The following is a 26,506-nucleotide window of genomic DNA, read 5'->3' as shown; positions in this document are numbered from 1 at the left end:
TGTTATCCCTAAACCTCCAGTTTATTTTCCCCATTTCTACAGTGACTCTTTCCGATAAGCCAGCTTCATTCATAATACACATTCAACAACTAGGCTACTATAATTTTCTGCAAAAAAATTATCTAAATGGCTTAAAAACCAATAAGCAAGTACCAGGAGACCTACAGGTAGTTGAGAGTTTCGGTGAGGAGAGACTAATGAAACTCACAGGTCATGAAACAGAATAAATAAAAAATTGATTAAAAGAAGTAAATAGGCCACAATAAGAAATTCCTTTCTGTCTTCACTGTATTCATATGAGTAAACTAAATATCTTGCTTCCTACCAATCACGAAGCTACAATATTTGCAGTTAAACAAAATATTATACCAGTTTCTAAGTAAAACTGGTATTGATACCTCCACTTACTATATAAAGCTAAACTGAGCTCCGCGATACACTCAAAACAGATAATTGGGTGCTTTCCACATTCAGAAACTTAATAAAGCATTTGTACATACAAAAAGCACACAGTTAAAAAGTTAAGACCTGCAGAACCTAAAAATCTTTCAATATCAATACCAAATAACACAAAAATAAACACAGCCAAATAACACACTTATCCACCTGCACTTCCCCAACCAACTGGTACTAATTGTCCTCATATGGAAAAAAAAAAAAAAAAAAATTCCTCCTCACACATTTCCTATTTTCCTGCAGCAAAAAAGCAAACGAACTTAAATAAATTAAGACAGACAAATAATACTGTTTGGAATAGCTCGAAACAATTACATCCCAGTCTCCCCTGAACACTCCAACCAAAACACTGTGCCCACCTCCCCACCCAGCCACCACAAAAAGAATGTATGCCACCATCTTCAGTGCGGAAGTCCAAAATGAAAAATTAAAAACTTACATCAAAGAACTCCAACCATCTCACATAAGTCAAAGACAGCCTTTGATGTACAAATCTTTCCCACTCGGTCTAAAACACGGAAAATGACAATAATGCTGAAACTGTTTCCTTAACAGTGATCATCTAAATAAGACTGAATGGCAGAATAATGCCTTTTCTCCCTCCCCAAAGCAGATTTAACAGTTCCCCTTCCAGTAGCCTGTAGTAATCTTCAGATAAAACCTCTTCTTGGCGAGCGTAACCTCTCAGACTGCAGTAAATTATGGTTGTGAAAGCTTACATTGCATGAACCCATACTACTGTAGTGCAAGACCCTGTCTGATAATTTCTAAAATCTGCTCTTTGACAAATTATCGAATTATCAAAACACCATTTTCCCCATTCCCTGTATGACACAAATAAATCAGAAGCTATGATAGAACGCCCACACCACTACTAATCCAGCAAGGACTCAGATGGTTCTAGTAGTCAAAAGTGTAAAAACTATAACAGAAGAAATGGTTCCTCACTCCCAAGTACCTATTGCTTTCTTTTCAGTCTTGTACTTAACCTTTTGATGCGTAGAGTTACCTGTTTTCACAGCCACCATAGGTTCACCTATCTGCCCCTATACTTAATGAAGTCAAAGCAAATCTTCTGGCAAAAAAGAATAAAAATAACAGATACTCACTGACACCTGTCTCTTGAGCAAAAAACCATATGCAGATTGTTAACAACTCTAACAATAACATGGATAGTAAACTTTACATTTTCAAACTCTGTGCTCTATCTGCTTGATCTTCACAAATTGTGTTCCCTGCACCATTACATGAAATCTGTATTGGTGCTGGCAGAATTGGCATAAGCCAGCCATGTATTCTTGTCATACCTATCGAATTTCACAGCCTGCAAGAATGCCAAACTTTTGTAGGAAAGAAATCGTAGATCACATTTCTTCATACAGCATTGTGCTGTTCAATTTATCTGAAGGATATATACTGATATACAGTACAGACATTAAAATAACTTTAAAAAACCCACTCTCAACACCTTACTTGGGCATTTGCCACATGAGTGCCACATCCAACAACACTTTTTCTGCATGATACCATCTGCACCTGACACCTTGCAGATACACTGCATACACCACAGCGTTGTCAAAGTTGGCACCTGGTACCAAACACTACAGTTGAAATACAGTACATAAGTATAGTTTGTTTCACTAGGAACATTGCTGTTACTAGAAGTGAATTAAATTTATTTAGTGTAAATATTCATTCATTGTCAGGTATATGCACAAGTGTCCTTTCTTGATTGTTACACACTGGTCATGTATCATGTAACTCCTATGAAATGGATTATGCTTAAATCCTCTTGTTTTTATGTAGGTCTTTGGGTGTTTATGTGCACTTCCATTTTCTTCGTGTCAATTTTGGATGACACTATCAGTGTATGAGCAATTACAGTATGAGAATAATTTAATTCTTTTAACAGGTATTGGCTCAGGCAATATCAAAATGAGTGGCATATCATCTGGAAGACCAACAGACAGTGCTGAAGGTAATGCTGACCGCTTCAAGCTTGTTATACCTTATGCAGGGCAAAAAATTACATGGAATGTGGTATTCAATAGCCAGAAACCTCATTTTGCACCAGATTTTTGTTTTGATGAAGACTCCTTCTTGGCTGACCCTGACATTGAGTTTCTGGAAGAATCATTACCAAGTCTCGCAGCTTGGAATGTGCGTGATCCCAGAGCATTACTTAATGTCATCTCAGAACTCCTAGAAATTTACAGGAAACATCAGGTATAACATCACTATCAAGTGTGTAATATATGTCTTTAGAAAGTAAGTATTGTTAATCTGTTATGAAATAAAGGAATTAACAGCAGTGGAAATTCCTGGATGGAATTATTTGTAAAATAAAGGAATACATATGTTTGTGTTTCATTAGGTTGCAATTTTATGTATCTGCAATTGTTACCTGTGCAGTGCTCATCTTAAGTACTATTTGTTTATTGGTAATTGTTTATTCTGTTCTTTGCAAGTTTCCAATGTAAACAGGCTTCCTACATGTGGCTGTCTCATTCTATCAGTGTACGCATTTCACTTTAGGCTAAGAGACTGAATTTGCTCTTTGAAATTGTCTTGCTGCAGATGATTGTATGGTTCAGTTTTTCCACTGGGTTGCTGGTGTATTCCTTCTTTTTATATCATGCGCTTACGTTTCTTCTACACACTGATGAGTCAAAACTCTGTGAACACTGCCCACCCCTAGACTGTATGCTACCTGAGAATTTTTGTGGGCATGCAACATGGTAAGGAAAATATATAAGTGGAGAAGAGAGAAATGGGGAATCATTCTACCCATGATATGGGCTCCAAATTGGGAAATATATTGCCATAAGTGACTAACAAAGGGCAGATTGTGTGGCAAAGCTCTTCAGTTATTCACATGCTACTGTTGTGAGCATCTATGGAAAGTTGTGACGGATGAGGAAACTGCAAGCAGGTGGCAAGGTGTTGGATGTCTGTGCATCATCACAGAATGTGAAGGTTGGACGCTTGCCAGCTCTGTAAAGCAGGATAGTGATGTGTGGCCAATTTGCCAACAGATTCGATGCTGGTGCAGGCGTAAGTGTTTGAGCACACTGCTCCACACATGCTGAATGTGGTGTACTGCTACAGGTGACATCAGTTAAGATTACAGTGGGTATGGGATGGTTGAGAGTGAACTGTGGATCAATGGAAATGTGTTTGGTCAAATAAATCACATTTTTTGTTAGACCATACTGATTGTTGTGTCTGAATATGCTGTTGTCCAGCTGAACAGCTGTTCGAAAGAAGCACTGTGCTGAGGAAGCAAGCCAGAGTGGGAAGTATTATGCTATGAGGGACATTTGCCCAAGCATCCATGGTACCTGTGATATTTATCAAAGGCACGACGACAGCTGTGGGCTAAGTGAACATCATTGTGGACTACCTGCATCCCACTTCATGCTTGATGTGTTCCCTGATGGTAATGGCTTCTTACAGCAGGAACTCTGTGTTAAGAGGTTAGAATCATGCTACAGTGGTTTGAGTAGCACAATAGTGCACTCTTGTAGATATCTTGGCCACTAAATTCACCTGATGTGTCACATCATGGACGCTATCGGATGTCAGCTCTTTGCCCAGATATCACTGGCCCATAATTTGCTGGATCTGCATGTAGATATCTGGTAACATGTATCTTTGCAAATCTGCCAAGGACTTGCCAAATTTAGAGTCATTGCTGTATTGTGTTTCAGAGTTGGCCAACATGCTGTTTGCCCCATCCAATCCAATTTTTCTTCTGCACCACGTTCTGCCCAACTCTTATTTATTTTACAATAAAGAAAACATGTATGACATTGGAGCTGTAGTGGAAAATTGTAATGTCAGATGTAGTCCGACAGTGGATCCAAAAGGGTTAAACAGATGGCCGTTATTTTTTGGCAGATCAGTGTATAACAAGTGCAACTAATAGACCCTATAATCTGTATTGTGTGTTCTAGTCTTCCTCTGCCCTCCCTCCCCCCTGTCGAACAGTTCCTTGATGCAAAGGCAGGTGTCACACAGGCCACCCCTCCTTGTGATGAGTGTCTTTTTTTTTTTTAATTTTTTTTTTTTTTTTTTTTTTTTTAGTATCTCTTCATGTCTTAGGATTATCAGTATGGGACTTGGAGTGGGTAGAATTAATAGAGAATATCCTAATGAGAGTGCTACATTTCTTCCCTTTTTTTGTTTTTTAATGAAGGAGCATCATGTAGAAGCATATCAGACTGCAGTGGCAGACGATGCAAAAGGCATTTTCTTTCACAGAGAGGTTAATTACTAACATAATGAGAGCTTATGTTCCAAGAAGAGTCACATAACTTCCTCTCTCATATATGATATGTTAACAAATGTAAAATTAGAGCTCTTAATGGAATTTTAGCAAACCAGTTCCTCCTTCACAAGTGGAATGGGAAATGAGGGGAGTGATGGTAGCCAGAGTATCCTCTGTCACACATTGTAATGTGGCTTTTGGAGTATAGATTTAGGTGTAGTGACTTATTGCTCGATCTTGCATTATGCTCATGAACTTCTAAGTAGTTTATATTTGAGTTCATTCCCTAGGTCCGTCTACAAACATTTTCGTACTGCAGATGTGTTCAGTGCCCTCTTCTGTCTCCCCTGAAGGTTTGGGGGTAAGAATAGGCTCGAAGTATTCCTGCCTGTCATAAGAGGCGACTAAAAGGAGTCTCTCATAGTTTGGCTTTTTGTTATGGTCCCATTTAGGGTTTGACCTCCATTCTTCAAAATTTTTCCGAAGAGTGAGCCAATTGGGGAAGGGCGCCTTACGTGGTGCATCATATCCATCGTGCCTTGAGATCTGCAGCCCACTTACTCGTCGTCGCATTGCAGTCCCGCTCATTCTCCATCTCTTGGGCGAGGACACCTTCCTGGGTGTGTTTTCCACTATGCACTATGCAGTGTCACTTTCTACGCCGACAGTGACCATGGACTTGTTTGCACTTCATATCCGGCATGTTAGCCAATCCGTTATGGTGTGGCCGCCATGTACACTGTTGGTTGTAGCCCCCTGACAACACGGAGATTGCTCTGCTGATGCCTGTGCCATTAACTCCCCATGTATGCCAAGGAGTAGATGCCCGTCACTCTGGGCATTGGGACTCCCAGCAATGGCCATCCTACGAGGTGGCCTTTGCTGCGTCTGGGTGGCGCCCATGGGGAGGGCCCCTGGTTGGAGTGGGCGGCATCAGGCTGGATGACGCGATGAAGTGTACCACGTCATCACTTGCTGGCAATCAAACACCAGCAGTCTCGAAGTGTTCTCTAAGTCGTAGTACAGTGCAAGGAAGTTTGATCATAAATCATTCCCCTCCCTGGCCACACCATGGGAGGAATGCCAGGCTAAGCATGGCAGCGAACCTTATTCACCCTGGTACCTTGTATGTATTAGAACTGATGGGGACTCCTTTGTTTTGATGAAGTCACAGTTTTTTGTAGAGCATTTAGAGGACAAGCTTGGTGAGGTGGAGGACTTGTCCAAAATGCAGTCAGGGGTCAGTCTTGATAAAAACAGCATCCTCTGCCAAGTCACAGGCATTACTCGCTTGTGGCAAGTTGGGGGCTGTTTCCGTTACCATCACGCCCCATGAGAGCTTAAATATGGACCAGGGTATTATATTCCACAGTGACCTTCTTTTGCATTCTGACAATGAGCCGCACTCCAACTTAGAGCGACGAGGCGTTCATTTTGTCCAGCACGTCCTTCGGGATCTGAGGGATAATCAGGTTGCCACCGGTGCCTTCATCTTGGCCTTCGAGGGTGACACATGGCCCGAGAAGGTCAAGGTGATAGTCTACCGCTGTGATGTAAACCCATATATACCTCTCCCATCTGTATCAGCTGCGGAGAGCATCATTCCCCTTGCTTGCCAGACTGCAGGATTTTACAGCGTAAAAGGAAAACCACGGAATGCAAGACCCTGTACTGACGGACCTACACTGAGTCTAAGAGGAAATTTGAGTGTTCACATCCTGTGGCTATGACCTCCTCTTATGCTGCCGCTACGAGAACAGTTGTAGCCCCATCCGTTCTGCAAATTCCAGTCGGCTCTCCTGCCCCCTTGATGGGGGGGGGGGGGGGGGGGGCACTTCCCTCACTGTTGCTCCCACACCAACTACCTCGGGAGCAGTGACCCCACCAACCATCGGAGACCCCAGTCCCCACTTGCCAGGTTTCTGCTAGTGGGAAAGATAACTCCCGCCAGTGGCTGAAGTGTCCAAAAGTAGCTGATTGCAGGGCTTCATGATCATCCTCAGTCCCAGAGACTGAATCAGTCCAAGCCCTCCCAGCCAGAGAAACCCAAGGAGCAGCGAGAGAAATCCAAAAAGAAGACCCCCAAGACCAAGGGACTTGTGGGGGAACCCACACCACCGCTACCTACAAGCTTTGCTTCTGAGGATGAGATTCTGGTGTCCACTGAGGACCTAGATCTCGCTGGGTCCTCAGACACCATGGATACAGGCGGCTCAGGAACTAAATCAGTAGCAGCAGGTGACCCTGAGGCGTAAACTGCCTAATTGAACGTTCCATGCCTTCCCAGTCTTACGATCACGTCATCCTCCAGTGGAATTGAGCGGTTTTTTCCACCGCTTGGCTGAGTTATGGCAACAGTTAAGCTTTAAAACTGCTATCTGTATTGCCCTCCAGGAAACCTGGTTCCCAGCAATGCGGATCCCTGTCCTCCGTGGCTATAAGGGATATTACAGGAACCATAGCGACTATAATCGAGTGTCAAATGGAGTTTGCGTCTATGTCTTGAACTCAGTATGCAGTGAACCTGTGCCCCTTCAAACTCCTCTTGAAGCTGTTTCTGTCAGGATAAGGAAAATGCAGGAAATAACTGTCTGCAATGTATATCTTCCTCTAGATAGTGCAGTACCACTGAATGCATTGGCTGCACTGATTGATCAACTCCCTAAATCTTTCCTACTTTTGGGAGATTTTATAGCTCTTAACCCCTTGGGGGGTGGCACCGTGCTTACTGGCCGAGGCAGAGATGTCACTGCTCGACCTCTGCTTCTGAAATACAGGCGCGCCTCCACACATTTCAGCATGGCACATATTCAGCCATTGATCTCTCTGTTTGCAGTCCTGGCCTTCTCTCATATACCGTATTTACTCGAATTTAAGCCGCACTCGAATCTAAGCTGCACCTGAAAAATGAGACTCGAAATCGAGGGAAAAAAATTTTCCCGAATCTAAGCCGCACCTGAAATCTGAGACTTGAAATTCAAGGGGGGAGAAAAGTTTTAGGCCGCACTTCCAAATCGAAACAAACTTCGTCCATTGTAATATGATACACAATTTAGGTTGAATGAATGACGATACAGCTGTAGTAGTTTGGTTTGAGTCGTAAGCTTAGCAGTTAAGCTTTACCAGGTAGCCGTTGTTATGCGTCAGGCGCTCCGTCCGTATTTATACGGGTACCCTTCCTTTCTCACGTGCTTCGTTTGGTTTGAATTGATTGCTATTTTTCTTTGATCTGACAAGTGCAATTCTCTTTGTTATAGGTGTTTCCGTCACTCAAAGCTGAAAATGCATTACTGTATTGTGTCATGCATTGTTTGTCGCATTCTGAAAATGAGGGTTTACGGCCTGTCGCTGCTCGCGGCATGGCTTGCTTTTGTGCACGCTACCGCCGCTTACAATTAAAAAAAAACAAAGAGAGGAATCGTCTCATTAGTGAAACAATGGCATGAGACTGCTATTCGTTGCTGCTTACACTGCTGCTTTCTTTGATAATGATCAACAAGAATCAAATAATAGACTGCGTATGATAGAAGATGCTCTGAACGAGAATTTAGCGAAAAAATTTTCCGTTTGAAAATCTTTGCAGACGCCTCTTTAGTACATTACATTGTGCACAGAAATTAGAGTCAGCTTGGATTTAAAACTCTAGTCAATTGCCGTGCTTCATTTTTGGCTGTATCACTATTAGGCATAAGAATAATACGAATATAAACATGACATGGTATGTATATTCTTCCGCGTCTGCTGTTGTCTCACTCTAGTTTCGTAGTTTATTAGGCGGACAGGATTTAAATGAGATAGCAGCAAACACGAAAGAATCCATGGCAAAATGTTTATATTCGTATTATTCTTATGGTGAAGAGAATACTGCATGTGATTCACAATTCATAAAAGTTCCTATTAGCAACCATTTCTTCTCACAGTTAGGAAAAAATTCAGAAAGCAGAGTTGGCCATATTGACAAATATCCCAAACAGTCTTGCCAGTCGCATTTTCGTAGTACATTGAAATGCTGCTACGTTCGAAGAGGAACAATACAGAATTTGTATTTACTTCGTTGGATAATGTATGAAAATGCAATGGTCGAAACTCGGGGCGGAGAAAAAAAAGCTCGTCTTCCACCTGTTTTTTATTTATTTACTGACGCAGAGGTTTTGGTGCCAGTATTTGTCTTTGTGCCTGCGAAGCATGCCTCATGCCTGCGTAGCGCTACGTATATTCGACGACCTACCAACATTTTTCAGAACTTCCGCTTACTTTGCACTCGATTCTAAGCCGCAGGCGGTTTTTTGGACTACAAAAACCAGAAAAAAAAGTGCGGCTTAGATTCTAGTAAATACGGTATCCACTGGAGAGCATATGGCACATGGCTACCTGTGTGGTAGTGATCACTTCCCCATCTTCCTGTCGCTGCCCCAGTGTCAGGCCCATGGGTGCCTGCCCAGATGGGCTTTAAGCAAGGCCAACTGGGAAACTTTCACCTCTGCTGTCACCATTGAGTCTCCACCACACAGTAACATCGATGTGATGGTTGAGCAGATGACAACTATCGTTTCTGCGGCAGAAAACACGATCCCTAGCTCTTTAGGGTGCCCGCGGTGAAAGGCAGCCCCTTGGTGGTCGCTGGAAGCAATTAAGGAACGTAGGTGAGCTCTATAGTGGCATAAGCAGCACCCGTCCCTGGATGACCTCATAGCCTTTAAACAGCTCCGTGCCCGTATTCACCATCTTATTAAATGATGGAGGCAGGAGTGTTGGGAGAGATATGTCTCGACCATTGGGTGCCATACGTCAGCTTCCCAAGTCTGAGCAAAGATCTAACGTGTTTTTGGGTACCACCCCAACAGGTGTTCCAGGTGTTAACATAAATGGTGGGTTATCTACTGACATAAAAGCGATTGCCGAGCACTATGCACAAGCCTCTGCATCAGAGAATTACCCCTTCAGCCTTTTGCACTCTCAGATGACGGCTGGAAGGGAAAGTGATTTTGTTCACTACACACCACAGGGAATCCTATAACACCCCATTTACAGAGTGGGAGCTCCTCAGTGCCCTGACACATTGCCCCAACACAGCTCATGGGTCAGATTGGATCCACAGCCAGATGATTAAACATCTCTCATCTGACTACAAGCGAAATCTCCTCATCATCTTCAACCGGATCTGGTGCGACAGCGTCTTTCCATCCCAGTGGCGGGAGAGCACCATCATTCTGGTGCTCAAACCCAGTAAAAACCAGCTCGATGTAGATAGCTATTGGCCCATCAGCCTCACCAATGTTTGTAAGCTGCTGCAGCGCATGGTGTATCGGTGATTGGGTTTGATCCTGGAGTCACGTGTCCTACTGGCTCCACGTTAGGGCGGCTTCCGCCAGGGTCGCTTTACCACTAATAATCTTGTGTCCCTCGAGTCTGCCATCCACACAGCCATTTCCAGATGCCAACACCTGGTTGCCATCTTTTTTTATATTTACGAAAAGCGTATGACACAACCTGGTGACATCATAGCCTTGCACATTATACGAGTGGGCTCTCTGGGGCCCACTCCCGATTTTTATCCCTAATTTCCAGTTATTTCGTATTTTCCGTGTCCAAGGTGGTGCCTCCCGTAGTTCCATCCATATCCAGGAGAATGGAGTCCCGCAGGCTCCGTATTGAGTGTATCTCTATTTTTAGTGGCCATTAATGGCCTAGCAGCAGCTATAGGGCCATCCGTCTCACCTTCTCTGTATGCGGATGACTTCTGCATTTCGTACTGCTCCTCCAGTACTGGTGTTGCTGAGCGGTGCCTACAGGGAGCCATTCACAAGGCGGAGTCATGGGCTCTAGCCCACGGCTTCCAGTTTTCAACCGCGAAGTCATGTGTCATGCATTTCTGTCAGCGTTGTACCGTTCGTCCGGAACCAGGACTTTATCTTACTGACGATCCTCTCACTGGAGGTATATTGATTCTTAGGACTTGTTTTCAGTACCTGATTGACTTGGCTACATCACCTTCGTCAGCTTAAGTGGAAATGCTGGCAGCACCTCAGTGGCTTCCGCTGCCTGAGCAACACCAACTGAGGTGCATATTGCTCTACACTGGTGCAGCTCTACAGAGCTCTTGTTCAATCCCGCCTTATGGTTCGGTGGCGCCCTCGGCGTTTCGTTTACTCGACCCAATGAATCACTGTGGCATTCGCTTAGCGACAGGTTCTTTTAGAATGAGTCCGGTGACCAGTGTCCTGGTGGAGGCCAGAGTCACTCCATTGAAGGTTAGACGTGCACAGCTGCTCGCCAGCTATGTTGCACATGTTTGTAGTTCTCCTGCGCATCCAAATTACTACCTCCTTTTCCCACCCGTGACTGCCCGTTTCCTGCATCGGCGGCCCAGGTCAGGGCTAATGATTGCGGTTCGCGTGCAATCCCTTCTGTCTGAACTGGAGTCCTTCCCTTTACCACCTATACTTAAGGTCGATTCACATACACCTCCATGTTGTACACCTAGGTTGCGGCTTTGCCTGGACCTTTCACATGGCCCTAAGGAATCGGTTAACCTTGCGACTCTCCGCTGTCACTTCCTCTTGATTTTCCACACGTACTGGGGCCATGAAGGGGTTTACACTGATAGCTCGATGGCCAATGGTCACGTTGGCTTTGCTTATGTTCATAGAGGACATATACAGGGTGCACGAAATTTGTTACCATTTTGTTTTTGATTATAAACTTTATTGTCAATACAAATCTGAAAGGAACGTATACTACAATGAAGAGGAGATGGAGATTTGTTCTAACTCAGCACATGCTCAATATGTCCACCATTTCGTTTCCTAACTTCCTTCAAACTAACACTGAAGTTAGTGATTACCCTATGGCACACATATTCCGTAATTTCATTGCAAGCTTGGAGAATAAGTCTTCTGAGCTCCATTAAATCACGTGGACGTTTCGGGAAAATTTTTTCCTTTAGGTAACCCCAAAGAAAAAAGTCACTTGAGTTGAGGTATGGACTTTTGGGGGACCAATTTTGTCAGTCATTGAAGCGACCCGGAAACCTGAGTGAAATGATCCGCATGTTGAAATGCTCGTGTAAAAACTCCAACACAGTGTTTGCAGTATGTGGCCTTGCTCCATCTTGCATGAACCACTTTGTGTTGAAGGGCAAAGCAGTAGCAAGAAGCTGTGGAATTTAATGGACCTCAGAAGACTTATTCTTCAAGCTTCCAGTTAAATTACGGAAGACATGTGCCGTAGGGTAATCACTAACTTCAGTGTTCGTTTGAAGGAAGTTAGGAAACGAAATGGTGGACATGTTGAGCATGGGCTCAGTTAGAACAAATCTCCATGGACGACTCTTCATTGTAGTATATGTTCCTTTCTGACTGTATTGTCAATAAAGTTTATATTCAAAAACAAAGTGGTAACACATTTCGTGCGCCACCCTGTAGAACAGAACTCCTTGCCTGATGGCTGCAGTGTTTTCACTGCAGAGCTCTTACGTGCTCTTGAGCACACGCCCAGATGAGTCATTTCTCCCGCCTACAATCTACCCTCGTCATCCCTTGGTAGCGACCATCCAGGAGTCCATCTATGCCCTGGAATGGTCCAGTTCAGTGGTGTTTGTCTGGACCCCAGGTTACGTCTGAATCCCAGGCAATGAACTTGCCGACAGGTTGGCCAAACTGGCTACGCGGAAACCGCTTCTGGAGTTTAGCATCTCGGAACCTGTCCTGCGTTCAGACTTACGCCACAGGGTTTATCGGCTTTGGGAGATGGAATGGCATAACTGTATGCACAAAAAACTGCTTGTCATTAAGCAGACTATGAATGTGTGGAAGTCTTCCATGCGGGCCTCTCACAGCGAATCAGTTGTCCTCTGCCGGCTCCGCATTGGCCACACTTGGGTGACCCATGGATACCTCCTGCGCCGTGAAGACCCACCTCAGTGTCGGTGCGGCATCCCGTTGACAGTGGCCCATCTTCTGGTGCACTGTCCCACTTTGACTGCCCAGCGATGGAATCTTGGGTTACCAGACTCGTTGCCGCTAATTTTATCTGACAATGCCTCATTGGCTGATTTAGTTTTAAGTTCTATTTGTGAGGGTGGGTTTTATCATTTGATCTAAGTTTTAGCACATGTCCTTTGTCTCTCTGTTGGGGTGTATATGACCCAGGAGATCCGGGAAAAACTGGGGAATTGTTTAGAATTCCGAGAATTTTTCATTGTTTTAGATTTCAGTTAAATTTTTGTGATTTTGGCTGGTAAGAACCGATACTGAAACAAAGGATATTACTGTATCCTGCTACTGCAGAATAATACTGCTGCAACAAAACATGAATAAGAGAAAAAAAGAAAATAAAACTTAAGTTGTAAAGCTACTACAAACAGCATAGTGAACGCATTATTGTGGCCAAGATAGATACGAAGCCCACACCTACTACAGTAGTACAAGTTTATATGCCAACTAGCTCTGCAGATGACGAAGAAATTGAAGAAATGTATGATGAAATAAAAGAAATTATTCAGATTGTGAAGGGAGACGAAAATTTAATAGTCATGGGTGACTGGAATTCGAGAGTAGGAAAAGGGAGAGAAGGAAACATAGTAGGTCAATATGGATTGGGGGACAGAAATGAAAGAGGAAGCCGCCTGGTAGAATTTTGCACAGAGCACAACATAATCATAACTAACACTTGGTTTAAGAATCATGAAAGAAGGTTGTATACATGGAAGAACCTGGAGATACTAAAAGGTATCAGATAGATTATATAATGGTAAGACAGAGATTTAGGAACCAGGTTTTAAATTGTAAGACATTTCCAGGGGCAGATGTGGACTCTGACCACAATCTATTGGTTATGACCTGTAGATTAAAACTGAAGAAACTGCAAAAAGGTGGGAATTTAAGGAGATGGGACCTGGATAAACTAAAAGAACCAGAGGTTGTACAGAGATTCAGGGAGAGCATAAGGGAGCAATTGACAGGAATGGGGGAAATAAATACAGTAGAAGAAGAATGGGTAGCTTTGAGGGATGAAGTAGTGAAGGCAGCAGAGGATCAAGTAGGTAAAAAGACGAGGGCTAGTAGAAATCCATGGGTAACAGAAGAAATATTGAATTTAATTGATGAAAGGAGAAAATATAAAAATGCAGTAAGTGAAACAGGCAAAAAGGAATACAAACGTCTCAAAAATGAGATCGACAGGAAGTGCAAAATGGCTAAGCAGGGATGGCTAGAGGACAAATGTAAGGATGTAGAGGCCTATCTCACTAGGGGTAAGATAGATACCGCCTACAGGAAAATTAAAGAGACCTTTGGAGATAAGAGAACGACTTGTATGAATATCGAGAGCTCAGATGGAAACCCAGTTCTAAGCAAAGAAGGGAAAGCAGAAAGGTGGAAGGAGTATATAGAGGGTCTATACAAGGGCGATGTAGTTGAGGACAATATTATGGAAATGGAAGAGGATGTAGATGAAGATGAAATGGCAGATATGATACTGCGTGAAGAGTTTGACAGAGCACTGAAAGACCTGAGTCGAAACAAAGCCCCCAGAGTAGACGATATTCCATTGGAACTACTGACGGCCGTGGGAGAGCCAGTCCTGACAAAACTCTACCATCTGGTGAGGAAGATGTATGAGACAGGCGAAATACCCTCAGACTTCAAGAAGAATATAATAATTCCAATCCCAAAGAAAGCAGGTGTTGACAGATGTGAAAATTACCGAACGATCAGCTTAATAAGTCACAGCTGCAAAATACTAACACGAATTCTTTACAGACGAATGGAAAAACTAGTAGAAGCCAACCTCGGGGAAGATCAGTTTGGATTCCGTAGAAATATTGGAACACGTGAGGCAATACTGACCTTACGACTTATCTTAGAAGAAAGATTAAGGAAAGGCAAACCTACGTTTCTAGCATTTGTAGACTTAGAGAAAGCTTTTGACAATGTTGACTGGAATACTCTCTTTCAAATTCTAAAGGTGGCAGGGGTAAAATACAGGGAGCGAAAGGCTATTTACAATTTGTACAGAAACCAGATGGCAGTTATAAGAGTCGAGGGACATGAAAGGGAAGCAGTGGTTGGGAAGGGAGTAAGACAGGGTTGTAGCCTCTCCCCGATGTTGTTCAATCTGTATAATGAGCAAGCAGTAAAGGAAACAAAAGAAAAATTTGGAGTAGGTATTAAAATTCATGGAGAAGAAATAAAAACTTTGAGGTTCGCCGATGACATTGTAATTCTGTCAGAGACAGCAAAGGACTTGGAAGAGCAGTTGAATGGAATGGACAGTGTCTTGAAAGGAGGATATAAGATGAACATCAGCAAAAGCAAAACAAGGATAATGGAATGTAGTCTAATTAAGTCGGGTGATGCTGAGGGAATTAGATTAGGAAATGAGGCACTTAAAGTAGTAAAGGAGTTTTGTTATTTGGGGAGCAAAATTACTGATGATGGTTGAAGTAGAGAGGATATAAAATGTAGGCTGGCAATGGCAAGGAAAGCGTTTCTGAAGAAGAGAAATTTGTTAACATCCAGTATTGATTTAAGTGTCAGGAAGTCATTTCTGAAAGTATTCGTATGGGGTGTAGCCATGTATGGAAGTGAAACATGGACGATAAATAGTTTGGACAAGAAGAGAATAGAAGCTTTCGAAATGTGGTGCTACAGAAGAATGCTGAAGATTAGATGGGTAGATCACATAACTAATGAGGAAGTAGTGAATAGGATTGGGGAGAAGAGAAGTTTGTGGCACAACTTGACCAGAAGAAGGGATCGGTTGGTAGGACATGTTCTGAGGCATCAAGGGATCACCAATTTAGTATTGGAGGGCAGCGTGGAGGGTAAAAATCGTAGAGGGAGACCAAGAGATGAATACACTAAGCAGATTCAGAAGGATGTAGGTTGCAGTAGGTACTGGGAGATGAAAAAGCTTGCACAGGATAGAGTAGCATGGAGAGCTGCATCAAACCAGTCTCAGGACTGAAGACCACAACAACAACAACAACAAGTTGTAAAGGAAATGCACTATAAACAACAACAAAACACAGTTCTCATACAAGCGTCTGCCAACAGCTAAGTGTGTCAAAGGCTTTGGTAAGACTATGCAATGCTTTATAACAACAAATTCCCTCCGATGAACGTGATGTGACAACTGTTTAAGTTAGATTCGTTTGAGCAGTTGCAGGTGGGCTCTTGGGCATGTGCAGTTAATTCTGATTACAGACGTGTGGCTGGGTGCCACTATCTAGTATTTCCCCATTTCAGAAATATTGTAGATCCGGGGCTGATGCTCAGAGCAGTCTGAGTTGTGGTGGGAGGTGGATCGTCTCCACGTGACCTGTGTTCATGTTCAGTGATTTTGCTGTTCCTCTTTATTTATTGCTCTCACGTTAAATGAAAAACAAAATGGATTTTTGTGGCCGGGAGCTATCAAATGAATAAATATGTTTACATAATTATGGAAGGCTAAAATATGTTGTTAGTTTCAGATTTTATTTCCACCTTTCTGACTGTCGAGCTTTAATCGCCTTGCAGAACAATGAAGTTATTTTTGTCGGTTTGCTAAAGAGATGTGGCTTTTATTAATATTTTCTGCTGAGGTAGTCAATTTATTTGAAATGAAGTGTTTAATTTCACACTATTGGCTAGTTCCAACTGTTGGCTGCATTTCAAGTGCACGTATGGTATTATGCCGCAATAACGAAACATGAGATAATCATTGGACATACGAATGTGCGCTTTAAGCCTAATTATGCATTTTAGTTTGGTTCACGAAATTCTGATGCTCTTGAAGTATCCTCTGATGTCTTGTTTCTTTTATGACGTAAGATCTTTTAATGTTTTACATGTAAGAACATCGGGCTTCCTGCGTCATTGTAGCTGCGCAAGCGCGGTGACGCCTGTTATCTCGCACTCTCTGGCAACTGCTGAAATGAACCTTTTCTATCAGGTCACGGAAAAATGTTGCGAATGGTGGTTTGAAAAGCGTTGCATTCAAAGTAAATTTCCTTTTATGCAAGATGAACTATGTATGATGAATTTCTTAAATCACAAAGCTTTTTACTCTCATTTACAAATCAACTCTTTGAGGAGACCATTTAGAAGAATTTAGAGCCCAGATCAGACATTTACATTGTTGTTAACAAATTGCTAGCTGATTTGTGTGATGTATCTTAAAGTGTAACACGTGCAAATATGTGGAAGCTTAGCTTTTCTTCCAGCTTATTAATCTTAGAGACCAATATTATATGTGAAAGCTATGTATATTAATTTAAACCATTAAGTTTTCTTAATTGAGTGTTCGCGCTACTTAAGAGTGATTATGCTGTTGACTGACTGCATCACGTGTCTTATGCTGTTATCAGCTGGTGAGATCACATGACGTGAGCTATGACTGGCGTACAGAATCGCATCGCGATCTCGATTTCAGTGCTTCGGAAAGTAACATGTGGTGTTTAGTGGAATCGAATTTATACCTTTGTAATACGAAAATATGCAGCGTACATGCACGCCGAAAGTGTATTTTCACCCGGGAGAAAGTGTATTTTTAACCGGGAAATCTGGGAATTTTTTTTCCCTTATCCACGTATACACCCTGTCTGTGTCCTCCACCCTAGTGCTTTTAGGGTGGAGGTTTTAATGTGTTGCAAAGTGGCTGGCTTCTCCTATTTATTCTCGTGGTCAGCCAGCCATGGTCATCTGCTTTGTTGTTTTACGCTCTTCATCCCGTTTCTTGTGTTTCTGTGGTTTTCTTGTTCCCCGTTTGTCCATTTACACTTTTGTTGCCCTTCATCGTTCTTATGATTTTTCCTTTCATTTCGTTTTTTGTTGTTAGTCTCATTTGTTTTATTCTCGCACTTGTGGCATTGTTTTATTCGGAACAAGGGAATGATGACCTCGTAGTTTGGTCCCTTCTCCCCTCTTTTAATCCAACCAACCAACCATCCTCTGCTGTAGAGTGAGGGTTCATACGTGACCATGGGTATCTACCTGTATTTGTAAGGTTTCTGAAATTTCTTCGCATCATCTGTTTCTTTCAACTATTTCTCTTAACTTTCCATGTGAATGCTTTATTTCCCAGTGATGATTATGTGTGTAGGTGTGTTAATGGTTTCCACTCCTACTCGCTTAGTGTATCTGTGACACTCTTCCTCCTATTTCATGCTATTACAAAATGGGCTACCCATCTTAGAACTTTTCGATGCCTCCACCCTCAGTCCTATCTCGTAAGGATCCCATTCTGCACAGCAATGCTATAGATGATGACAGACAAGTTTTATACATGTAGTCTCTACTAGATTTGTTGCATTTACTAAGTGTTCTGCCAATAAAACACACTCATTGGTTCCTCTTTCCTGTGACATTTTCTATGCAGTGGTTCCAATTTAAGTTGTGTATATTTATAATAGGTAAGTATTTAGTTCATTCAATAGTCTTTAAATGTAACCAGGGGGAAATTGAGGATGGAGTAGCAACAATATTATGAATAGGATAGATTGCTACTCACCATTTACAGCAGATGTTGGGTCGCCGATAAGCACAACAAATGACTGCTATACATTTGAGCTTTCAGCACATTCACACAAGCACAATTCACACACACATTCTAACATTCTGACAACTTAAAGTGTTAGTGTGGATCTGGGTTATATTCGACTTATTTTCTCAAACCACCTTCCACTTCTTTATGAGATGACTTACTTGGAATTTGCAGCCACTCCTCTGTACTGAATAGCTGGGTGATGGAAGCCCTCTTGGCTAGGTACAGGAATTTTTAGACTCTTTCTACTTATGAAATTAGTAGACATACAAACTTTAGTTTTCGTCAACTAATGATGTATTTGACTTCCATACACAATAAAAATCTCATTTTCCACATGAATATGTAACTTCCTGCAACTCTCGTACAGTCAGACATTAGAAACAAATTGAGTTACAGCTAAAAGAAAGTTGGCTTGGACACCACGACCTTCCTTAACATCAATCATAAAATGAGTCTTGCCTCTAACAAGTTCGTGTCTAGAGTCTACAAGAGTACATTTTCAACTGTTCTTGTTTTAATAACAGTATTCAATGACACAATAAGTACAGAGCTGCATATAAACTCCATGGTTCTTCCTTACACACTCACTAAACGGATTGCCCGACAGGTACTTGTTGGTGCCGTCCGACTGCATTGTCTACTTTCTTCCCGCGACTGATTTTATACCTGCACACACAAACCTGTGACACGCAGCTGGTAGTATTCTACCATCCCACACTCATATCCAGAATATCCTGTGTTCGAGACAGTAGAAGGCTGAGTGGTTCTAGAATTTACAGAGAAATTCTCGAATCGCTACAACATGGTTACTATGTCTGGCCATTGAGGCTGCACTTTGTACACCTGCTGCACTTGATAGTGAAAAGCAATCTGCGAGCAGTGGGGGTAAGGAGGGGCTGGGGCAGGCAGGCGGAGGGTAGCAGGTTAGGGGTGGGGTAAGGTGCAGTGCTGCTTGTGAGAGCATGTAGGGACATGGTGGGGTTGATAGGTTCAGTCAGGAGGTTTGAGGGGGAGGGCCTGGAGAAGGGGATTAGAAAAGGGGAGAGGTAGAAGAAGGGAGAAAGACTAGTCGGTGGAATGGTGGAATAGAGGCTGTGTAGTGCTGGAATGGGAACAGGGAAGTGGGTAGGTGGGTGAAGGACAGGGGCTAGCGATGGTTGAGCGCAGGGGGTTTTGGGAACGTAGGATATGTTGCAAGGAGTTCACACTTCTGCAATTCAGAAAAGCTGGTGTTGGTAGGAAGGATCCAGAAGACGTAGGCTGTGAAGTAGTCATTGAAGTGAAGCAAGTTGTGGTACGCTGCATGTTCAGAAGCCGGGTTATCCAGCTCTTTTGGCCTCTGACAAACTTGTGGCCAAGGGACATCTGGACCCTACAATTTCTAGATGTTCTAAATGTGATATTTCACATAAAGTTCACTCTCAAATGTCTCTTACATTAATGCAACAACTGCAGTTGTGAGATTTTTGCCATTGACAATTCTCACGTACAGTATCAGAGAAGGAGAATATCTCAGGAATGAAGTGAAGTGTTATTCACAAAATCTCATTACATGGAAGTCTAGCAGTGGCAGATTCTTATTCAAATGCCATGGCAATTAAAATTGGCAACATTACTTTTACCCACTCTGAAAATCACAACCAGCTTCCAAATACCAGGTGACACACCACATGCATGGTATCGGCAGTTCACAACAATGCCACCATGAATGAAATGTTCTCTCTGCAACAGTGTGTGCAACTGACATGAAACTTCCTGGAAGATTAAAACTGTGTGCCGGATCCAGACTCGAACTCTACAGAGTGAAAATTTCATTCTCGAAACGTACCCCAGGCTGTGGCTAAGCAATGTCTCTGCAGTACACTTTCTTCCAGAAGTAAAGCTGTGGGTATGGGTTGTGAGTTGTACTTGGGTAGCTCAGTCAGTAGAGCACGTGTCCCAAAAGGCAGAGGTCTCGAGTTTGAGTCACAGTCTGGCATGCACTTTTAATCTGTCAGGAAGTTTCACACCACCATGGTTGGCATTTGCCTGTAATTCGAAAAGTTGACAGGGGGATGCTCTTTCAGAGGGATCTCGAGCCAATTGCTATGAATAGAATCAACATGGTGCCAGAAAACAAGTACATGCTATTGCCAATACTTATTATCACAATTTACATTGTCTGCAGTTGCCCAAAACCCACAAGATCTGCCAGTTCTACAGGAAATGGCAAAAACTGCGACAACTCATTAGCTAAGTTTTGGAGCCCATTATGAATGTGCTGTGGCTGAGAATAATATTATAGACCGGATTGGTGACATGTGCAAGCTTGTTTCATCTTTAATACATCAGGCTGATGAGGACAACTTTGTATAGATGGTACACCATTCATTCAAGATGGAATTATCCACTCCTTCAATTGAGTGAGTGACATTTAGAATCATCCAGCGGAACAGATGATTTGAGAGATTTGACTGAAAAAGCCTGTCGCATGTGATGCTTAACATTTACCCCTCAATCTTGATCGTTAAGATGAGTGGTTCTGTGGTGTCACCGCCAAACACCACACTTGCTAGGTGGTAGCCTGTAAATCGGCCGCGGTCCGTTAGTATACGTTGGACCCGCGTGTCGCCACTATCTGTGATTGCAGACCGAGTGCCGCCACACGGCAGGTCTAGAGAGACTTCCTAGCACTCGCCCCAGTTGTACAGCCGACTTTGCTAGCGATGGTTCACTGACAAAATACGCTCTCATTTGCCGAGACGATAGTTAGCGTAGCCTTCAGCTACATCATTTGCTACGACCTAGCAAGGCGCCATTACCAGTTACTATTGATGCTGTAAAACATGTACCGTCAAGAGCGATGTTCACCATTTATGGATTAAAGTTAAGCATTCCACAGCTACATCCTTTTATGCTAGTCTAATTTCCTTGACCTGTTCCAGACCTCACGCCAGCCTGCGTGAGCTAAAACGCATGCCTTTCGGCTTCCTCTCAAAACAGGATTGGCTCTCTTGCCAATCCACAACAGGTTCAAAGTTGACTCTGAGATTAGATTGGCCAGATAAAACATAATTCGAGAGGACCAGATTATGATAAGAGTAACACTGCAGTGTTCATCCACGAAACTAGTTCCAGCAGTTGAGGATACTGTTCCAGCAGTTAAGGGTACTGCCTACAGTATGACCTCTACTCCATCACATGACAACAAGCATAAAACTATTAGGTTGTTCACGTCACTTTGCTCCTCACCAAGGTCATCACCTAAAATGTTGTATGTCAGGAAATTTTTCACAGATCCAAACATCTTAGTGCTGATACTACAGCATGGGGCTGTCAATCCACAAACAGAAATAGTGCCGCAATTCTTTCACTAATAGAAGAAACAACCTTTCACCTACGATTATACCTTCACCTTATTGTACAAACACAGTTGTTTATATTTCTGTGTGCACTCAATCTCTTTTTGTCTGGTTTGTGACTGGTAAGTCTCAAAAGACACTATGGGGATGGAGCAGTATGTCATTATTTTGAAAACACACAGGCAATGTTCTGTGAGAGACCTGACTACGAAGGTTATTCAACCAAGCCACAAGGGGAAACAAACAACTTCCCTCTCCATGCTGTTGGATGTAAGACAGCTTGAGGGATGCACTGGAAACAGCTTCTATGACCTTGCCAAGTAAAACTATCAAGAGCCCCTGCAGCATTCTGTGTTATGACATTCTGAAACTTTCAGTGCTCTTGGGCTATTGCTTTAAGATGATCTATGTTAAGAAAATCTAGATGGCAGCCCACACATGAAATTTAAAAAGATAAGAAAATTTTTGAAACAGTAAAAAAAAAAAAAAAAAAAATTGTGACTGGAAGTTGTTAATGTTTTGCTCTCCACTCCTGTTTTAACATGACATTTACAGTGCATTTAAAATTAGCTGCGACTTTTGACGTTTGGCTGACCAGAGGATGACGTGACGCCATTGCCCAGTTAACACCAGTGGCAAGCCAGCTTTTCCTACCCTGCTGCCTCTGGTTCGGCTAATAGAAAGTGCCCCTGTTGCCACACCTTGAACAAACTATACCATGTGGTGTCACACATTAGATGCATCAACATTTGTCAGCTCTCATTGTAAGCTTGTATATTTTCTGGCGTTGAAGAAGTGTTTCGTAGCCGTCGGGTATTGTGAACAACTGTTTTGTGTTGGTGTTGCATTAATAACAACAGTACAGTACATATGAATACGAGATCTGCAATAAAAGTGTCATTCAAGAATGCATTCACTGGCTGTGAAGATAACATTCTGCTGCAAAACATTCCTATGAATTCGACAGTAGTATTGGACAAAACACCACACCACTCTGTTGCGATGCATAAAGCTCCAACAAAGCAGTGGAGGAAAATGGATATTTTGCTCTGGGTATGAAGAAATGTTCCGTGAGATAAAGTTGAACCTAGAATGTAATTAATGGAACTTGTAGTGTTGTACAAGCCAAAACTTCATGCTACTAGGTCGCCGAAGTGGCTAACTGTTAAGGGATAGTTTGATGAGGCTTCCTTAATATCATGTTCATTTAAATCTGACAGAATATATGACCCTAGTCAAAAAGTAATGTGGCAAAAAACAAAAAGAAGTTTATACTCACTGAGGTTGAAATGCTGTCAAAAGAAACCATTGCAAATGTTACACGATAGGACTAGTCTTGAGTTGCCGGCTATACCAAGAAGGTTGGTGAGGAGACGTTGATTCATGAAGGACTGTGACGAGTTTTGAGTAATACTAAATTCTCTTGTTGCCATGTTAAAATCTGTTTCTTTTGTCAAAACACAGCAGAGCTTAGAAATATTCGTCTCACTAACATCCTAATGCAGTTGAAATTGCTACATAGTCCTTAAATAGTGTATTAAGAAACTAACAACTTAGTTCAAGCCAGGTCAATTATTTTTGAAACAGCCTATTCTCAGTATAAAAATAAACTTACAACTTAATTCATGTTGCTCCAAAACTCACAGTAATTCTCATTTCACGAGCTGCCGATGGCCCTCAATAATCAAATTATTTCATTAAAATCTGTAGTCATTTGAATATCACGATAGATATGGAAGTTTCTCAAATCAATCAAATGGCAAAACACTTGTCTTGTGTGCTATCATTTGCCAAGATATTGGATCGATATCTCAAACCATTTATAAGATATGAGGATTTATGAATATTTCATTCTTGTTTTTTCACTGGGAAAAAAGTTCATGACGGAGTGCTTGACGTACACTCCGTTTTCTCAAGACTAGAAACAGACACCAATATCCTTCCAAGTTTAAAAAGTAATTCATTTTATCATCTACTCTTAAAAGGTAGCAACATGTAACCTAACACGCACCAAACACAAGTACATATTGATCCCTTTTTTTTTTTCCCGCTGCAAACTTGAAGAACTTCCTGCAGTAGTTTACCTATGAAAAACCACAATAACTATGGTGATTAACAAAATGATAGGCGGTTATAAGATGTGCCAGAATGAGTTTATTTTCCGAATAGTTTCTTTAAAATCATTTGAGAAAGATGGCAGATTATCTGGCTTGCGCGGCTTGCTGTTCACGCAGTCAAGCGTCCATGGCAGATTCCACTCTGGGTAGCCCTGGCATTATACTGTGGTCACCTGCTGACACCCAGCACACGCTGGCAACTATGCTTCCCTGCACTCACTGCATATTGAACTGTCAAAAGTCACAACTTATTTAAAATGCATTGTAGAAACAAAATATGTTCACATTAGAGGTATAGTTACAAATAAAACAGAAGAAATTGTGGACATTTTTGCCCCACCATCTGTTAACCCTCAATCAGTTTCATTGTATCTCAGTTGAACTGAGAGGGGTGAGCCATCAAGATTCAGGTTTGCCATGATTTTTGTGAACTACACAAGCTGTTGTTTGGATGTTTTCTCAAAATGAGCATGTCCATTTTCCTTCCCCAGTCCAAGCTTGCATTACTTCTCATAGGATCTTATCAACGTTAAATCCTAATCGTCTTTCCTTCTCACAGTCGAAGATCACTTTTGATGCTCTCCCATTAATATCAACGAACTTCAACTGGCAGTCAGGCAAACGAAAATCACCACCTCCAGGATTGACAATTGTTACTTGAGGGGGACCATATTTTGCATCTGCAGCATTCCACCTGCTGTGCATTCTCAATTATTTACACCCAAAATGTCAAAATATCACTGTCTAAAAAGGTTGGTTTATTGTACTGTTTACAATAGCCATACTAAAACTTTGAGAAATTACTATATGATTGATTACTAAAATGTACATAATATGTTAGCATCAAAATGTAATAAAATAGTAATGGATTGTGTCAGTGTTTTAAAAGTGTACAGATAATTTTATAAGACAGTCTGTGTGTGTTATTCATTAAATAATTTGCGAAGCCTCGTGGATTTTGTGGAAATACAGACAAATAAATAAATAACCACATTTCAGAGTTCTGATCGACCAGATAGTTATGAACAGATAGTGTTGTAAGTATCTTTTGAATATAGACCTACACACACAACTTTTCACATTCCGTAATCTAATAAATTAATGTCAGTATTTGCTTTTACAGCATAGTAAAACCGTAAGTGAATGTATTTATGCATTTTACCCTTACTGCAACACAACAGTTCATAACTAGTGATACTTCGTTGAAATTAGTTGCTATTTGACATCAGTCACATGCGACTAAGGAGTTGCCACAGTGGTATTCAGCTGCCACAAACAGGGAGCTTGCTGTAAATTTAGAACAGGACATGCTGTTGCAATATACTGTTTTCACTATTGAAACACTTAGTGATGCTTATTTTGTCAGCTCCTGTACTATAGACATGATCAGTAATTATGATTTACAATGAAGTGAACTGATTCTTTGCTGCTACGTTGGCGATAATGGACAGTTTGCATGTGATTTTGAAAACTGTGATTAGACGAACCCACTTCCAAGGTGTGATGTGTCAACTAACAAGTGAGTTTTAGTTGTACCGTATCTGCCGTCTGACAGATTCTTTTTTCTTATGGAAGACAGTCAACGATAAATGTAAAAGAAATTAATTTTTTGGCTTCCTTATCTCCATGCACTTTGCACCATTACTAATTATGTGTCTATTACCAACAGGTTGAACTCTTGGAGCATGCAGACAGATCTCGACTGCACTTTGAGTATTCATCTTTGATTTGCCAGGCAGAAGTTGCTGAGGGAGATGTAGAGGTGCTGGTTGGAAGTGGTAGACAGCGAGCTTCAAGTTTCCTGATACGCCTCCAGGTCAGTTCATTTCCACTTAAAAACTTAGGCTTTATGCAGTACATGTTATTGCTGTCCCTTGTTTTAAAGCACCCCTGTGATTCATTAGTAGTACATATCAGCCGCTGAGAACCAGAGTGGTCTAAGTAAAGGTGAGGTGGTATAACAGCTCCCACTTTAGAGCACCAAACACATTCTTCCTCTCACACCAGGGTGAAGTGTGTTCACGGGAATAATGGTATTCTTTCTTTAGATTTGTAATATCAAGATGTTATTAAAGCAGAAATTGTTTTTAAGGGAAATTTGCTCTGCATGTTGAAGTGTAGGTTAAAGGCTACATGAATCAAGCATTGACGTCTCACATAATAAATAATTAAATACATAAATCATACAGTGTGCTTTGTTTCATCTATTCGCAAAAAGATTGGAACAGAATATTCGCATGCCAGACAAGCAATTTTAATTAATAGAGTTTAAGTTTATGAGATCAGATTTATTTATTTATGTTTTTCATTATTATTCTGTGTCCACTGAAGTTCTCCACACACTACCCGTGCTTAAAATTTATGGCCCAGGTTGAGTTAAGTTGTGAAAGTAAACCATAATTGTGAGACAGGAGAACACAGTTCATAGTAGGTTAAGCAGGATGAAATCACAATAGTTAGAAGTGTGTTAGGCCAAAACATATATGAATCTAGAAGTGTACACACAGCCTTTATTTGCTGGACTGAACAGGGATGATCCAGATTATGAATTTTTCAGTAGTAGTGGAGGTCCCAGCAATGAAGATTCTGATAATGACACTGTGGACTATTTAGAACAGTGTTTGTTGTCTGATCTAGAAACTGCAAAGTACTACAGAAGAGAATTATAAATACTACGGCAAAATCTCTGGAGACTGATACCAGTCCTGAGCATCCTCCATTTCAGGAATCAGTATTTACACAGATCACTATGCTAGAAAATCGAAGTCAGCTCCATGAAGGGGCCACAGGACTAT

General features: G+C 41.8%; 1 protein-coding gene across 2 annotated transcripts in view; it reads left to right on the top strand.

The window, feature by feature from the left end:
- LOC126483925 (BRISC and BRCA1-A complex member 2-like) overlaps positions 1–26,506 on the top strand; it is a 56,253-nt gene that overhangs the window by 4,687 nt on the left and 25,060 nt on the right. For both annotated transcript variants that reach the window (XM_050107212.1, XM_050107204.1), the window contains exons 2-3: positions 2,369–2,682; positions 25,381–25,527. In XM_050107212.1, the coding sequence (XP_049963169.1) occupies positions 2,392–2,682; positions 25,381–25,527 (438 nt within the window). In that variant the 5' untranslated portion in view covers positions 2,369–2,391. The remainder of the gene's footprint in view (positions 1–2,368; positions 2,683–25,380; positions 25,528–26,506) is intronic.

The sequence above is a fragment of the Schistocerca serialis genome, chromosome 1 (assembly GCF_023864345.2).
Source record: "Schistocerca serialis cubense isolate TAMUIC-IGC-003099 chromosome 1, iqSchSeri2.2, whole genome shotgun sequence".
In the NCBI taxonomy this organism is placed as follows: Eukaryota; Metazoa; Arthropoda; class Insecta; order Orthoptera; family Acrididae; genus Schistocerca; species Schistocerca serialis.
This window is presented reverse-complemented; position numbering and strand designations above follow the sequence as displayed.